Here is a 17,417-nt window from a genome sequence, read left to right on the forward strand (position 1 = left end):
ATGCAGCTTCAGATGAGAGAGTTTCATTTCTAAGAAAAAAGCTGGCTGAACCTCTTTGTGTTTTTTAACTGTGTTAAAGGGATAAAATACCAGCAGAGCTCTCGGATCTTAAATTCACTTTATCTGGAAATATCAAAGCCCATAATATGAAAGTTTAAAATTTGCTCTTTGTAAGGGCCACAGTTCTGGTAGAGCACTTTAAAATCTACTGTCTGGAAATAATCAGGTTATTGTTATTTTTGACCTGTATTTATCAAGGTGTATTGATATATGCCTGGACTCCTTGTGTGAGAGTATTATTCAGAATATTCCATGTGGGGCAGTGAACTTACTTCAGAGGTAATGAGAGACTTCTACAGCAAAAATAGGTGAGGACAGCTTTTGTAAAAGTTCTAAAAGAAATAAATGTGAGTAGTTACTTGTGTTATGTAAACATGAGTACTGCCACTTCTTTTTACAGTGGAAGGTAGGGAAAAACTACTTTTGTGATGGTTTTAGTAGAATTATATAACATGATGATGAGGAACCAGCTTACTGAATTGGACTGTAAACCCAGATGGCCTCTAATCTTCCTCATTATGCTTAGTGACATAGGTCAGGATACAGTGTCTGTTGAGATGTTGGGTCTCGCAGATTTGCAAAGCTGAACAGTTTATCTGTAGCTGAGGAAAGTTCTTTAAAACATAAAAGTTTTAACCTGGTAACTATGCATTTGTTTACGGGACGAAGAAGGGAGTATGAATTAATGTGCAGGGACAGTAGGGTAAAGTTCCCAAAGTAGCAGGCACTGGGTTGTACTTGTGTTATGATTCTGCTTGTGAGATACAGAAGCTGAGTTACTCCTAACTGTTAATGTGAGTGGAGATGTGGTTATGATGTAATGAGCACACCTGGTAGATCCCATTTCCTTTATGGTTTAGTAACAGGCTGTGTTTGTGCAGAAATACTGCCTTGTGCAGGTGTGCCTGCTGAGAGGGCTGTGTTGTGTGATTTTGATTAAATCCTATGTCTAAGCAAGATAGGTGTATTAGTACAGCTTTTAGACTTAGTTCAGGATTAATCTGTTTTCCTTTCTAGAACTGATATTAAAAAACCCAACGAACTTCTTAGATACTTCTTAATCTTGAGTTACAGATGATTTCATCACCTGCACTCTGTGAAAATTAAGAGTAGATAGGCTGCAGCAAAATTTTGAGAAGTAAGTTGTCCTTTTTGATTTTTTTTTTCAGTTAAAAATAAAGCTTGGCTCATGCCCTAACACAGCAGTGAAAACTAGCTGGAAAAATTAAATCTCTGCAAGACTGTTTTTCTTCTGCATCTGTAACAGTACTTCATAGGTAAAGTTTGTAGCTTTGTGCAGTGGAATTGTACTAGCAGCACTTAGTGTATACAGTTTTGTATTCTTCACCTTTTTGAACAGGCTAATCTAATTTTATTACCATAAAGGAATACTTTTTCCTGATCTTTCAACTTTAACGACTTTTTTTATTTCTAATGTCAAAACTAGAAGCGAAAATGAAAACTTTACATTTAGGTTGCTTCATACTGCACAGAATGACACTGTTAAAGAGCAGCAAAGCTCTAGGAAATCCACATTATTTTGTTTGATTTTGGTAGAAAGCATAATGTGTCACAGCATTGACTGCTTAAAGAGCTTAGTGTGTGGTAAAGAAAGTAAAAATCCTTTTACTGATGTCTGTTTTCCTCGTATTTTATCGAATGTGCCATTCAGTACTCTGTTGTCACAGAGTACTGTCACACACTGTTAAAATGTCACACATTTTAACACATCAGTGTCAAAAGGAATGTGAAAGTTTGACGTACTAGGTCTCCAGAGTCACTCATTGTATCAAATAGACATCACCCTGGACTTGAAAGTGTAGGCCTTATGAATTACAAAGCAATCTTTCTGAGCACTGTGTTGTTTGTTTTAAGGTGAGGACAGTTGAGAGCCTCCCAAAAAAAAAAGTTTCTTTTGTAGAACAGAGATTAAAAAAACAAAGGTAAAAAAACCTCCAAACCCACAACTATTTCTTGTCTATTTTTTAATGCCAGTTTCTGTGTTCTTCTCATTGATACATTTCTAGTAACACAGTTTAGTAAACGGGGAGTTTAGTTTCCTAAAACAACCTTGTGTTTGCATTTTATAATTAATATGTAGTTATGAATCTTTAAAATATTGTATGTAAACTGATTTTAATACAGCACATTTTTTTTTAGATTGTTTCTTTTAGATTGCTTTTATTGATCACTTGCCATGGCAACAGGAGGGGGTCCCTTTGAAGAAGGCATGAATGATCAGGGCTTGCCCAGCTGGAGCAGTGAGAGCCTCGATGACCGGCTGAACAACACGGTATCATTATTCTTGTCTTGCTCTTGCCGTTTGATGCTGTACATTAGAATTACCAGGTAGATTCTGTTACTGGCAGGTAACAATGCAAACCCCTGAGCCTTGTCAGTACAGCTCTCAGGTAAATATCTGCAAAAACAGAGGTAGATGTAAGCAAACGATGAGTGTAATTCAGAGGTTGTGAAGTCTGTAGAGTATTTATGGCAAGTGTTTTGGGTAAATAACGTAGCTAGACACAAAAGTGTTGTAGGTGTCATGAAAGTGAAAACTGTAACTTAGAAAGTTCTAAGCTCCTGAAGTGAAAGTCCTCAGCAAAGAAGAAAAAAACGATTTTAGCTTCATTTGAAATTAATTTCATGCATTTTAGGATAAAATTGGTTTCAGATTTCCCGACAAGCTATTTTTAATTATGCAGTGGAGAAAATTTTATTTATAAAGTGACATTTGCTCTAGAAAACGTATTTTGATATTGGTTACTATTTTTACTTCTAAAATGGAAGTAAACTCTACGTCACTGAATGAAATAATTTACTTTTTGTCTGTGTGTATAACAAATACGACGTTTTTTCTTCTCTGTCCTTCCCCTTAAGGACTGGGGAAGTCAACAGAAGAAAGCAAACAGATCTTCAGAAAAAAACAAGAAAAAGCTTAGTGGGGAAGCTGAAACAAGGCTTACTAATGATATATCTCCAGAATCCTCACCTGGAATGGGACGACGGAAGACCAGAACTCCTCATAGTTTTCCTCATGCTCGGTACATGACCCAGATGTCTGTTCCAGAGCAGGCTGAACTAGAAAGGCTTAAACAAAGAATAAACTTCAGTGATCTGGATCAGGTTTGTGTGAATACTAGCTCTCACTCAAAATGTGACTACAGAATTTATTCAGTTATCTCTTAATAATGTGACATTTGAGGAAAACCTTTCATAAGTGATTAAGGTAAAAAAAAGGTCTTATAGGCACCGTGAGAGCCAAATCAAAATTCTGGTTTTGAACTCGAAAAAATTAGGGAAAGTCTGGGACCATGGCTTTCCTGTGCTTAAGAGCATGCTAGCTGTCTTCACTCTCTTAGTCTCAGCCATTAACAAATTCCTGTGTGCTCAGATTAGTAGTTCTTACTCATGGTACTTGTCTGCCACTTGAAAATATCTGTTACCTTATTTTGAAAGTCTGTTCTTGAAAGTGCCGGTTTGTGATTCTGAACATTGTTAGCCTTGTGGATTAAACAGAGAAGTATCATTAAAAACTGCTCCTCAGTAGAGCGTTGAGAATTTTGTGGCACAAATTCTTGAGCCATAACTTCTTTTTTGGGAATATGGCACATTCATCCTTCTCTTGTCCAAAACAATTAAAAGTACGAGGGATTAATTCTTTAGTAACAAGGCATAAATTTGTGCAAACAGTTTCAGAACAGAGGCTGGTTCATCTTTCCCAAAGGTTGTTGCTAACTTCTTTGGGTAGCGAAGATTCTTTCAAGTGTGATTCATTGTGTTGACTTAGAATATAAAAGTTGGGTATGACTTCCTCCTCAGCTGTATGTTATGGCAGCATGTTGCTATTCAGAAGGTTCTAAAGAAAGCTGAACTTATGAGGTATATCCTGCAGGGGAATATGTTGATTTTTTATTATTGTTACTTTCTCAAGTGTATCTGGAGAAGTAGGATGCCTTTCACTATGGTAAAGGTGGAGGCCACAACAAGAATGAGGAACTAAATTCTGAGGAACTGCAGAACCTTTTTGCTTTTCATCTGTTCTGGGAGGATGGGCTTGCTTTCTGAAAACTATATGGCAAAAATCACCAGCACTGCCTTTCTCTAACTTTTGGCTGGTCGGTGACTAATTAGGTAACTTTAAAATGATTCTAATAATACTGCAGAAATATTAATTTAACCAGTGAAATTAATCAGTGTTGAGAACATATTGGATGAAAATAATAAAGCAATTGTTCTTTCTTTTATTTTTATATAGAGAAGCATTGGAAGTGACTCTCAAGGCAGGGCAACGGCTGCTAACAACAAACGTCAACTTAATGAAAGCAAAAAACCATTCAACTTCCTGTCAATGCAGATTAACACTAACAAAAGCAAAGATCCTGCCTCAGGTTCCCAGAAAAAGGAAAGTGGGGTTTCAGCACAGTGTAAAGAGTTGTTTGGAGCTGCTCTGAGCAAGGATTTCTTGCAAAATTGTCAAGTCTCTACTCAAGAAGATGGAAGGGGAGAACAAATGATGGATAGTAGCCAGGTATTTACATGGCCTATAGAGTCTACAGAATATTGGTATATGTATGTCTCTCTTAATTTTCAGTGCATCTTTCTAAATTTCTTAAAACTATAAATCTTTATTGGAAATACTTCACTTCCTACTGTTCTGAAAGGCAGCTTGAAGAGAATGTGAAAGCGAACTTAATCATCTACTGTTCTTTAGAAGTCCACTTATTAGTAACAGTAGCGGTATTAATTTTCATCTTAGAGGTTGGCTCCCTTTAATAAGGTTCCAGAAAATACTCTCACAGTTCAATATTTTCCTATGCTGATGAGCTCATTTCTGTTTTGCCCTGTGTTGACTAGAAGCCCTGTGCTTCAGCCTTGCAACTTCTCGCGTGCGTAAATCTGTCCTTATAAAAGCTGTTGACTTTTAACTGCTTTCGGAAGTGTGCTTGTAGGATTGAAAGTATTAGTGTGTCTCCCCCTTTAATTACTCCTTTGCTATTGCTATCACCATGTCTTGTGTATTAAATACGTTGAAGCTGTAGCTGAATGCACTCAGTAACTTCAGTGTCTTTACAGATTGTGAGCAGACTAGTTCAAATTCGCGACTATATTGCTAAGGCCAGCTCCATGCGGGATGATCTTGTAGAGAAAAATGAAAGATCGGCCAATGTTGAGCGTTTATCACACCTTATAGATGACCTTAAAGAGCAGGAGAAATCCTATCTGAAATTTTTGCAAAAGATACTTGTAAGTTTGAGAACATAATGTATCTGTTTCTGCATTGTAAGCTTTTTTTCGGAGTTGACCATTGATGTTTTGATGGTGGCCCTGGGGGTGTTGGTTTTGGTATGCAGTACCTTCCATAACTCATTTTTACTGCCCCCTTATATAGCTTTTGATTTATGCCAATGAAATGTTTCAGGCTAGAGAAAATGAGGAGGATGATGTTCGGACTGTAGATTCAGCTGTGGGATCTGGTTCTGTAGGTGAGAGCACATCGCTAAACATTGATGTGCAGTCTGAGGCTTCAGATACCACGGTAAGCTGCCTTTTAGTAATTAAGGTGCTAGAAATGAAGGCTTTATTTTGGTTTTGTCACGGTTATGATAGTGTCATAATCTGCAGTTCAGTTAAAAAATGGTAAATCCCAAGCACTCTGTTCAGGAGGTGTTTGTGCATGTGTTGATTTAATTTTTTTTTAATATGGGAAAAAAAAGTAACGATTCTGTCACAGCAAAATTATAAGGATTTTTTTTCTTTTTAATCAAGAAATGAAGTTTTTTTAAAAATCTTTATTCTTCAAAGTACAACGAAGGGTTAAACGTGTACTTTGGCAGAGCATTCACTGGCTTGATGTAGGAAAGAATATTTTTCTGTGCAATTTTTCATCTGTAAGTTTGTTTCTGTTTCTAGGGAAAATTATCTGGGTTTGGATCAGGAGAGGGTTAGAAATGAGTCGTTAGTGGGCCATTGTCCAAGTATCTTTCTAGTGATATGACAGAAGTATTGACAGAAGTTTCTCTCATTTTTTGGCTAGATGGGCACTTTTTAAAAAATCTGTTATGAATTTAGTGCTGAGATAAACAGTCTTCCTTTCTATTTTTAAAAGCTTTTTTTTTAACGGGGTAAACATTTCTTGTAGTAGCTACAAAAGCATTTTAATAACTTAAGTTTTACTTCTTCCTTTACTATTATACTGAGAAAAAGTACTATAGAGCAGGTGCTCTCTTTGGCCAGTTAGTACAGAGAATGTTCTGTGGATGAGGAGAATTTATGTGCTTGGAATTAAAACTGTTAAAACATTAAGAAACTTTTGTAATTATTTTTGGCTTTATAAGAACTCTTTCTATCCCTTTAAAGAAATAAAATTATACACGTGGAAGATGCACTTTTAACTTAAAAAAAAAAAAAAAATAAAATTGGAAAATGCAGAAAAAGACCAGTACATTTTCTGAGAAGAAATCACGTAAACTTGTGTTTTTCTTCATATTTGCAAAATGCAGTTTGGTTTTTGTTTGGCTCTTCGTTTTGCATCTAAATTCTCTTTACATGCAGCTTGAGTATGTTACGTGCAGAGTGCATACTTCTGGTCATAGAACATTGATTGCTATATGGAGCCTTATGCAGATTCTAAGAATGACTAAAAATGTTTTCACCCTTTAGTAGATCTTATTTGATATTAGTTTTCATTATTTGACAAGATAAAGCAGTAGGTTTGTAACTAAAAAATGCATGCTAAGTTGGAGCATATTTTCAAAATCTAACATACTAAACGATTTAATAAAGGAGGTATCTTTTAGCTTGAGCATTCGGCCCCGCATTGAGGACAAACTAGGGAATTCAGCTTCACAGGAACAGGTTACAGACATTGATGTTACAACAAGCCCTAAAGGGAAAAGTGACAGAGCTGCTCTGAATGACAGGGAAATCTGGCCCTGTGGGATTAATAGCCAGGAACATGGATTGCTTTCAAAGGTATACTTCACAATGTTATTTTAACCTCAAATAGGGTTTATACAGGCTAGTCTTCCCTCTCCCCTTATCTCCTTTGTTAATTGCTTTAAATGTATTTGTTACTTACAGTAAATGTTCCCACTGGACTGCTTATGTGTATCTAGCTGTCTTTTCATTGCCTAGAGTTTTTTTATTCTAAACAGAGGTGTTTGACAACTTTTTCTTCCTAATTGTTAGCATTGACAGAAAATTGTTAACAGTGACAGTTAACATGGATGTAACTCTGTACAGCAGGTGCTGTGATTTTTATGTAGATGATCTGGTTTTGTTGTTCCTTTTTTTGGGAAAACATGTTATAAATGTGACTTTCAGACACTTTTCGTGGTTATGCGAATAGTCTGCTGATGTAAATTTAAGCTAATACCATGTAGAGAAAATAAATTAGAGAGTAGTAGCCTTAACTTGTTCCACAAATGTTTTTGTATAGCTGTTTATATAAATATTTGGTTGGAAGGGGGAAGAATTAAGGAGCATGGAGTCTAAAACGTGTTTTGTTACTTGTTACCAACATTTCTATGGCTTTTCCTTTGCTCTTATTTCATTAAAAAAAGTCTTAAGTTTATTTTTTTCCCCTAAAATAAAAGGCTTAAAAGTTTTATCAAGCTTACTAGTCCAAGGTTAGAACTAAGTCTGAAAAATTTGTTACACGATTTTAATGAACTTAAGCAAATCTGATACTTTAGATAAAACTTGGATTATTTAATAGGGGAGTGAGGCTGAGACACATACCCTTTTTCCCTTTCTTTGTCTTGTTCCTTCCTGCTGATTTCATTGTGTGATCTATTTTGTCTCTGCTTTCTGTATAAAAGATAGAAGTTTAACAGAAATGATCAGTACCAGTTGCAGTGCATCTTTTAGTGATACTTGCAGAAGTTTAGAGTTCTGGTATTTTTCTGTTTTCTCTGATGGAAAATTCAGCATTCCTTGATACCCAAAACTAGTTAATAAAATGCCTGCTCTTATTCTGCAGGAATATTCTATTTGATGCAGAATATTTGAACTGAATTTTCTACTTCAGGAATTAGCACTATGTGGGTAGAAGATTATGCTTTTAAGTTAGTAGTGTTCTTAGATACTTGTTGGCTGCTAATAAAAAGGAGGCAATTTTTTCCATGATTTCATCTGCATAGTGCAATAATCCAGCTTCAGACAGGATCAGGATCTGAACTGGATGCCTCATTATTAAAATAGTTAATTAAAATACTTCATTGGCTGGCAATCCTTGAGTAACAGTTCTGATGCAAATCTTCAGCTCTTAATTAGGATAGAATGAGGAAAATAACTTGAGTTCTAGTATATTTTAACTGCTCAGCGTGCTTCCGTTGTTTCAGATCTGTTTTCTGTGTGTTTGAAAACGTAACACAGAGGGGATTCTGGGCAAGTTTTTGTTTTGCAATTGGTTTACATAAATCTGGTCTGTTCTAGCATCAATGCTATAAATACAGCATACAAAGCTAAACACACAGGTTAGAGAAGAGTAACTGCCTAAAACATTCTGCTGAAAATTTAGAGATTTTAGGCCAGTGAATCAATTGAGATCTTTTATGTAGTTCCATGGTACAATGTCTTATCTTGCTTACCTTTACCAGTCTTAGAGGTTAACACCCTCTTATATGATTTAAAAGTCAGAGGGATGTCTTTGGGACATTAGGTCAGCTGACTGGATTTCTAAAGAAAACTTAAACCCCCAGGAGTGATAAGCATGTCTTGGTGGTACAGGCTTCTCCCTATTGGATGTCTAAAATTTTTTAAAGATAAAGGACTACTGGAAAGGTGAAGCTGTTTAATTTTCACCTTTTTACACAAACTGGCTGTTTATTCCTATGCAAGTCGTGCTTGTTTTGACACTTCTATTACTCTTACTCAACAAGTAAATTGTCATGGTTATGGTAATGTTCCTCTCTATTTGCAGGCCAGAGATCCTCAACAGGAAGCGAAAGAGGAGTTGGAGAACTTGAAAAAGCAGCATGATTTATTGAAAAGGATGCTACAACAGCAGGAGCAGTTGAAGGCTCTTCAAGGGAGACAGGCAGCTCTTCTTGCTTTGCAGCATAAAGCAGAGCAAGCCATTGCTGTCCTGGATGATTCTGGTATGTGGAATTGTGGTGTCTTTAATATCATGTTATCATGACTAAATGATTAAAGCTGGAGTTGTGGAATAAACACTAAAAAAGTCTTTTTATAATACACTTCTTAAAAATTTTACTGGGAGGCTTCTATTTCTGAAAAGAATTGACAATGTAACATTGTAAAATGATGTGTCATTTAAAAGCACACACAGCTGATTACTTTGGTTTACTGTAAAATCCTAAAATTGTGAGATTCTTCTCCCAAGAATTGACTGCTGCAATAGCAGTCAGATTAGAATCCTGCCACTTGTCTCCGTTGTTGTGCGAGGGCTTTGAAGAAAAGAATTGGAGTGGGGGGTAAAATGTGTCTCTCTACATCCTTCTGTCTATAGGCAGTTAGTAGTTTGAGGTTTAATTTGCTTTTTGTAGAATTTTAGGGGTTTTTTTGCTGACTGGTTGCTTGACAGTTTAATAGCCATTAGTAGAATAATGGTTTATTTGATAAAAGAAAGGAGAGAGTTGCTAAAGTAGTCACATAAGTAGACGTGAAAGTAGAACTCTGAAATTCTACGGCATGTAAATTGAGAGCACGATTCTGATAATAAAGCACCATCATTGTTATAACCTTTAGTTTAAAAGCATTCTGCTCATTTGTTTTCATATATTCCCAGTTTTGCAAAGTTATCTTTGGGACAGAGGTGACTTCTTGATATCTGTTTAAAGGTTGTCAACAGAGTTGTTTTTTAAAAGGCTCAGTCTTAAAAGGAAGACAGTTGTTCTTGTTTTGTGCACTGTTGATATGTGAATTTTCATTTGTTGGAAACTTGTCCTGGCCCCCCCCAACCCCTCCCAAAATCCTGTTTGTTTTTCTTTTGAAATGGGCTACAGTTATGTGTGCAGTTATAGGGAATGACAATTTTACACTGAGCAAGTTCAGATTCAGTCTGTGTTAGTGTTCTGATTCTGATTCTTCCCTGTAAGATTAGGCTTGATTAGAGGGTATATGGGATAGTAGTTCTTGCTGCAGTTAATTTTTGTATTTAAAATATCTTCATTTGTACAAATAAGGCATTGGTTTCTACACTTTTTTTGTAAAAGTCTCCTTTTAAGGTTCCTTGTTCTGATGAGCTCCTCTTCCTGTTTTGCTCTTCTTGATTTGATAGATTATAGGAAATAAGGTGTAACTAGGGTGGAGAGATTTTAGAAAGCTGCCACAAGAGCAAGAGAAGCGTCTTTGAAAGACGTTTCCTTGTTTCCTAAATGGTTTTGGGAAGTTATTGTTCTCCTGTCTGCAGTAGTAGACCTATAATGGAATCTACTTTCTGTGCTTTCCTGCAATATACAAAGCTCTATCTTGAGGAGTGGGTAGAAAAAAGGATTGCTTGTGATAAATTAGAACTTTTTTTTTTTTTTAAATTCTGTGGTGAAGGGTTTTTTTTGGTTAGTTTGTTTCACATTTCTATTACATCACTCTTAATAACAGTTTCTTACTGCTGTTTGTGTTAACTGACTTAAAAATGCATTATGTGCCAGAACTATAGGGTCAGAAATGTTAAGATTCAAAATCAACTTAGGGCAAAGTAAACGTTTTAACTTTGAAAACAGTGAAACTTTATTATGCATGTAATGAAGTCATGATCTGGGGGAAAAATAAATAATATTTGTGCTTTATTTTTCTTACAAACTGTTGGTTCATATACTGTTCTTAGTTTAGCTATGCTAAATAACTTCTAAATGTTATTACTAACAAAATGTTTCTATCAGCCCTAGAAGCTTGGTTGATTTCATTTTGCTCTGACCTTTTTTGCAAAACATGGAACAAGCTTAACAAGTCCTTTTGTACGGTCTTTCAGAAAGCAGCTCTGAGTTGTCGTGTTAGTATTTCTGTAACGGAGGTAATCTTTCAACAGTAAAGCTACTGGAAAGGACACAGCATTAAAAATACGTGCTGTATTTTTAGACTACAGTATATTAATGTTAAACCACAGATTTTAATCAAAAAGCCTTTATTTCATTGCTGTGGAAAAGTATTTACATTTCCCCCTCTTTCTGTATGCCCAGTTGTAACAGAGACTACAGGTAGTGTTTCAGGAGTAAGCCTTACATCAGAACTGAATGAAGAACTGAATGACTTAATTCAGCGCTTTCACAACCAACTTCATGATTCTCAGGTCAGTCCTTAGACTGCACTGTATCAGTTTTGCCATTATCAGTTTTTCTTAACCTTCGTAATAGTGCAGTTAAATGTGTCTTGCTCGTTTCTCTGCATTTGCTAGTGAAGAAATCAGAGTTCCCCCAAACTTGAAAAATCAGCATCTTTGTATTCTTAAGGGTTATTAGCTGACTGAGCTATGCTTTGTCTTGCAGGTTTCTGTGAAAGTCCAGAGAAGTATTTTCTATACTGCAGTAAAATTATTAACTCAGTATATAACTGATATATCATTAAAGTGTTTTCAATATATTTCCCTTTATGATGGTCTTTGTTTTGGTGTTGATTCTGGTGTTGAGTCCAGCAAGCCCATAAGAGGGCTTTTTGTTTCTTAGAGTTTATTTACCTTTTTTCATAGTACTCTGAATAAAATGAAGTTACTCTTTTTAGACACAATCTGTGCCAGATAATAGAAGGCAAGCAGAAAGTCTTTCACTTACCAGAGAGATTTCACAAAGCAGAAACTCTTCGGTGTCTGAACAGCAGTCAGATGAGAAGGCACAGCTTTTTAACAAGATGCGAATGTTGCAGGGTAAAAAGCAAAAAATGGACAAACTATTGGGAGAACTTCATACTCTGCGTGACCAACATCTAAATAACTCCTCCTGTAAGTAAATATAGGCAGAATTGTATTTTTTCAAGAATACAACCTTTTTAATGTGCGTATTTGTAACATGGTCTTTCAACTTGCAATTGGTTAATGAAGTGCAGGTGATAAAGTTGTGCTGGGGCAATATTAATGTAAATGTTTTTTAATGCTATATAAGTTTCTGTCTTAATGAAGAACTCTACAACTGATGATGAGTGTCTTCTCTACTGGCACTTTGGTTTATAACATCAAAGTTGACTAATGTGAGGATGTGATGATAGGGTTTTTTTTCTTCAAGGCTTGTCTGTAACACATCTGGCTTGTGGAGACTACCATATGAACTTGAACTTTCTGTATTTTTGTCACAGTACATCTGCATTTATTTACTCAGCATTTCATTTGTTAGTACTTCTACAGCATTATGGGGTTTGCTTATCCACTGTCAAAAGGCTTTCTCCTGTGCTAGTCACAAGGACTTCAATCATAGGCCATTCCAGAAGACCTTAACTGTCTGAATGGACAAGGGTTTGGACCTGTTCTTTAGATGGCTTTGTCCTCTCCTTAGTGTCTTGATGTGGGGCTACTTGCTGCTCTCACTTTCTGTTTCTGGAAATGCATCTGTACTGGTGAGGTTTGTCCTGTAGCTGGAAACTTCTGAGTGATGACCACAGTGTGTTGTGGTTAACATGAAGAAATGAAGCACTGGAAGCCTGCACCTGGAGGACTATGTGCTGATTTAATAGTTACACTACTATACCCCCATTTTTCTGCACGTCATTAATGCATATAATGTACTTGGGTATGATTGCATATGGCTGGGAGAAGCAAACATCATGTTTATGTTCCACAGCATATGGACAAAAGAGCTTAGTAGAGGTGAAAAAATTGCTAGGGTTTTTGTTTTTATCAACTTTGAAATGTTAATTTAAAAAAAAAAAAGAGCAATTCAGCTTTAAATAAACCCTTAAAAGAATGCCTTGGGCAGATTCACAGCATGAGAGCTTTCACTTACGACATTTGATAAAGCTAAAAGGGACTAACTGAAATCTTGTTTGCAACAGATACCTTATTACTCCCTGCCTATTGACATTGCATGCCATGAAACTTAAGAAAAAAAGCTTTAATCTTTCTAATAAAAGTTATTAACTGCTGTTTTGTATGTTGGTAATATTTTCTGTAGTTATTTTAATATAATTCAGTTAAGCAAATCGTTCATGTGAACTGTATTTCTTTCCTGTAGTTTTTCCTGCTTCAGGTTCTCCTCAAAGGAGTATTGATCAAAGAAGTACAACTTCAGCTGCTTCTGGTCCTGTAGGCATAGTAACTGTTGTCAATGGAGAACCAAATAGCCTGGCATCTGCTCCCTATCCTCCTGATTCCCTGGTTTCTCAAAATGAGAGTGAAGAGGATGACAATCTAAATCCAACAGAAAAGCTTCAGTAAAAGTTCTTTAATTTCTTTTCATAATGTGCATTAGTGATTTTGAGTAATTTGTTACTTTACCATTTCCATATTTTAATCTACTTAATTTAGTACTACAAACTCTTTACTAAGTGGTCTAAGACAAATGAGTTCAGAGCTTCAAACAGAAGGGTATTACAGCTAGGAAACTGGCAGCAAACTTTAAGAACTTTAAGTTGTATGTGCACTTTTTAACTCTACATAGATTCAGTTAATACGACAAAGCATATAAAATATTCTCTTTTTTTCCCCTCAGGAAGCTAAATGAGGTTCGTAAGAGGCTGAACGAGTTACGTGAGTTAGTTCACTACTATGAGCAAACATCTGATATGATGACAGATGCTGTAAATGAAAACACTAAGGAGGAGGAAGAAACAGAAGAATCAGAAAGTGATTCAGAACATGAGGATCCACAGCCTGTTACAAATATTAGGTCGTTGTATTTTTTGTCATCCTAAATCTTTGTAGCTGAGTTGTTGCTTCAGGAAACTTGCAGTACATTATTTCAGTCAACAAGAAATAACTTAAATCTGTGCTTACATTAAATTGCCAATTTTTAAAATGAAGTAGCTGTGTTACACAGGTGTTTAATAATCATCTTGTCCTGGGTAGCTTATTTTTGTAGATTAGAGTTAACATTTAGAAAATCACTTCAATAAGAGACTTCAAAAATCTGTAATTCCTTTGGGTTTAAGCATGGAATTATTTGTATGGATTTCCACTAGAAGGTTACAGTCCTAGACTAGGGAATTGGAGTAAAAACAAACTTCAGTTTAGAGAGCTATGGTCTAACAAGGCAACTGTGTGCATCAAGGATCTTCACTGTGCAGAAAGGAATACTCATTTAGCTATGAATCATATAAAGCTTTTATAATACAGACATGAACCTGAAGCTCTCTTGTGTTGTTGTAGTTCTATCAGGGAATAATTTTTAGCTGCTTCTAATTATTTTTGAAAAAATAATCTGTTGGAGAGATGAATATTGAAAAATTCCAAATGTCTCAACTGATTTTATATGGGGTTGTGTTTTTTTATTTTAATGGTCAGGACACATTCCTATAAAAGCTAGGTAAAAAAAGGCTGAAGTAAAATTGTATCCATATCAGTTATTAAAAAGTTAACATGAGTAATTTATTTTACCCTAGAAACCCTCAAGGAATCAGTAGTTGGAGTGAAATAAATAGCAACTCAAATGTACAGTGTGGAACTAATAACAGAGATGGAAGACATCTTAATACAGACTGTGAAATAAACAACCGATCTGCTGCTAATATAAGGACTCTAAAGATGTCTTCTGCTCTAGGTATGTTCTAAAATCTTCTGGTAATTTTACATCTTAGTGCAAATAAAGTCGATGGCTGCACAGAATCTGGGAGAACCTTGTTTGATGAGCAAAATGTTCAAGAGTCTAATCATTAAGCTGATAGTTTTCTAACATCCAGTAGTTTCAGTGGGCTTCAGAGGTTCAGTAATGTGTCTTTGGTACTGTTTTGTTTCCTCCTCTCCCTGCTTCTAGACTGTCATAATAGGGAGAATGACAAAGACCTTGATCTACCTCAAGGTGAAGATGATGAAGTGGAAGAAGACAGAGTTAGTGAAGATTCCGTGTCTAGTCACAGAAGCAGCCTGGGTGATGCTGCTGGAGATGCTGAGTTTGAGCAGAAGATCAATAGGCTTATAGCTGCAAAACAGAAACTTAGGCGGTTACAAAACCTTGCTGCTATGGTGCAGGTATTTTATAAATATAAACTTATACACAAAAATGTAGCATTCATTGTTTCATGTAATGTATAACTTCTAACAGGGAAAAATACTCTGCTTAATGCAACATTTAACATGCTTATTTTTAGGATGGGGAAAAGAGGTACTGTTTAATTCTTCTGAACTTAAGCATGGTACTTCTGAAGTTCAAATTTGGAATTTTCTTGAGGGATGCTAACCTAAGGATGGCCTTAATTTTTAACCTTAGCACTGGATTACAGAATATGAAACAAGAAATCTAAGATTTTAAAAAATAATTTTGGTCTACATTTTTAAGATGATAGTGAGTATTCAGCAGGTTTAGGTTTTTGAACTGTAGGTTTTATGGCATTGTTCAACCAGTGAAGAGAAATGTTTTTCATTAAAATCTTTGGATGTTGCAACATGTTTGAGTTGGGGTGTTTTGGCTGGGGGCAGTGTTTTTTGTTTATTTTAGAGTTTTGAGGGCCAATTATGAATTGGAAGTGTTTTTAATTCAGAATATCTCATGCTAATTTATAAGAAATAAAAGTACAGTTTCACAGATATAATATCTCTACAGAATGCTCATGTTTGAGCATCATCTAGTGTAACGTCTGCATACTGAGTACACGTAGGTGTATGAGAAATGTAAAAGCTTTATGTGAGAATTTTAAAATCAATCTCAATTAGAATGCACGTTTTACAATAGCAACAGTATAAACACCATTTTGTTATTTCAAGATTTTACTCCTATAAAAAATTTCTCAGTATCTGAGAAATTATATCATCACCATAGAGATGTTAACTGTACAGTGGTATAAACTGGAATTAGAGGTGATACAACAGGTTCCTTAATAACCTAATTAATGGCACGTGTTCAGTCTTTCCTTCATATTTATAAGATTTTTTATCTGTATGTGCTCAGCAAAGGTACTGTAGGTCTGTGAGCTGTGACATACTTGGTCACTGATGGTGATCTCTCCTGTTCAGCAGAGTCTGTATTAAGAATTATCATGTTGGAAAACAAAAGCAGCAGTGGCTACAGCTTTCATATTTTCAATTTGAGGACTAAAAGTAGAGAAATTAAAAAAAAAAAACAGAGTAGAGAACCATCTAGAAGACTTTCCCTAAAATATTTTGGATTTAATTTTCAGGAGTAGTTTTGTTATTTTAAGTTGTTAATAGTAATATTTAATTTATGACTGCAGTAATTAAGTAGATTTGTTCACCTTAGTCTCCTGCTCCTCTTTGCCTCCCTCTCTCTTTCTTGATATGCTTGTATGTTTCTGTCCACTGAGTCGCAAGCAAATGGTTTATGCATCCAGAAGGAGACAAATTATCTTGTGTTTATAGTGGAAGTTTCAGTAGTGTGAGCTTTATAGCTTTAAATTTTCTCATTAATTTAGCATAAAGTCATGATGCCATGGTGATAACTTCTCAGTTCATGATTTGTACTAAAAGTAAAGCTATTCAGACTACTTGGTTTTGAAAAAAATCAGTTTGACAAATTAAACTAGTTACATTTTGTGTCAACTTGAAAATAGTCCAGCTGCCTTTCTGACATTATTTCAGGATGATGATTCAGAAGCTCAAGGAACAATTGCAAATGCATCTAATATTGGTGACTTGTTGGGTGAGATGGAAGAGACAAAGCAACAACCAAACAATGTCCGACCTAGTACCAACAAGTTAAAAAAAGATGTACGACTAAATGAAAAAGCAAGGTAAACCTTTTTGTCAAAGGATGGTAGTCATGCTTTAGGCAATTTTTCGCTGAGTAACATGTGGATAACTTATTTATACAGAGAGAAGTTTTATGAAGCTAAACTTCAGCAGCAGCAACGGGAGCTTAAGCAGTTGCAAGAAGAAAGAAGAAAACTAATTGAAATTCAAGAAAAAATTCAAGTGTTACAGAAAGCTTGTCCTGACCTTCAAGTAAGTAAAATGTATTTCTTTGCTTTCTTAAGGTGTTGAGCAACGAAAAATAAAACATCTTACAGGTCATTTTTCTCTATAAAAATTTGAAAAAACTTAAAATTGGTAATATTTGTATACTGTAAGCAGGTGGACTTTTAAACCCAGAGAAGAGTTCTGCTTAAGTCATTCCCTGTTCTTGCTCAGTGATTGCTATATCAAGCTCTTAACTTCACTGTGGTTTGTCCTCAAAAGCCTTGGTGTAGTCTTCAACGATAGAGAACCTGTTTTATTTTTAACCTGAAATTTGTCTGTCCATACCTGCCAGTCACTGCTGCTTCACTTCTCTTAGTAATCATTTGCTGTGATTTCAGAACAG

At 35.5% G+C, this 17,417-nt stretch overlaps 1 protein-coding gene across 25 annotated transcripts in view; it reads left to right on the forward strand.

Moving 5' to 3' along the window:
* The window catches only part of PCM1 (pericentriolar material 1), a 41,068-nt gene that overhangs the window by 1,693 nt on the left and 21,958 nt on the right, over window positions 1-17,417 (forward strand). For 10 of the 25 annotated variants that reach the window (XM_027635644.1, XM_027635638.1, XM_027635645.1 and 7 more), the window contains exons 2-17: window positions 1,230-1,337; window positions 2,221-2,353; window positions 2,941-3,186; window positions 4,319-4,591; window positions 5,137-5,307; window positions 5,483-5,599; window positions 6,847-7,035; window positions 8,987-9,164; window positions 11,205-11,314; window positions 11,743-11,959; window positions 13,182-13,380; window positions 13,659-13,838; window positions 14,548-14,705; window positions 14,919-15,133; window positions 16,697-16,848; window positions 16,930-17,059. In XM_027635644.1, the coding sequence (XP_027491445.1) occupies window positions 2,258-2,353; window positions 2,941-3,186; window positions 4,319-4,591; window positions 5,137-5,307; window positions 5,483-5,599; window positions 6,847-7,035; window positions 8,987-9,164; window positions 11,205-11,314; window positions 11,743-11,959; window positions 13,182-13,380; window positions 13,659-13,838; window positions 14,548-14,705; window positions 14,919-15,133; window positions 16,697-16,848; window positions 16,930-17,059 (2,631 nt within the window). In that variant the 5' untranslated portion in view covers window positions 1,230-1,337; window positions 2,221-2,257. Of the gene's footprint in view, window positions 1-276; window positions 369-1,229; window positions 1,338-2,220; window positions 2,354-2,940; window positions 3,187-4,318; window positions 4,592-5,136; window positions 5,308-5,482; window positions 5,600-6,846; window positions 7,036-8,986; window positions 9,165-11,204; window positions 11,315-11,742; window positions 11,960-13,181; window positions 13,381-13,658; window positions 13,839-14,547; window positions 14,706-14,918; window positions 15,134-16,696; window positions 16,849-16,929; window positions 17,060-17,417 lie in introns of those variants that run through there. The other 15 variants (XM_027635653.1, XM_027635663.1, XM_027635658.1 and 12 more) reach the window with 9 other exon arrangements.

Source organism: Corapipo altera, unplaced genomic scaffold (assembly GCF_003945725.1).
Source record: "Corapipo altera isolate COAL_440 unplaced genomic scaffold, ASM394572v1 22b, whole genome shotgun sequence".
Taxonomy (NCBI): domain Eukaryota; kingdom Metazoa; phylum Chordata; class Aves; order Passeriformes; family Pipridae; genus Corapipo; species Corapipo altera.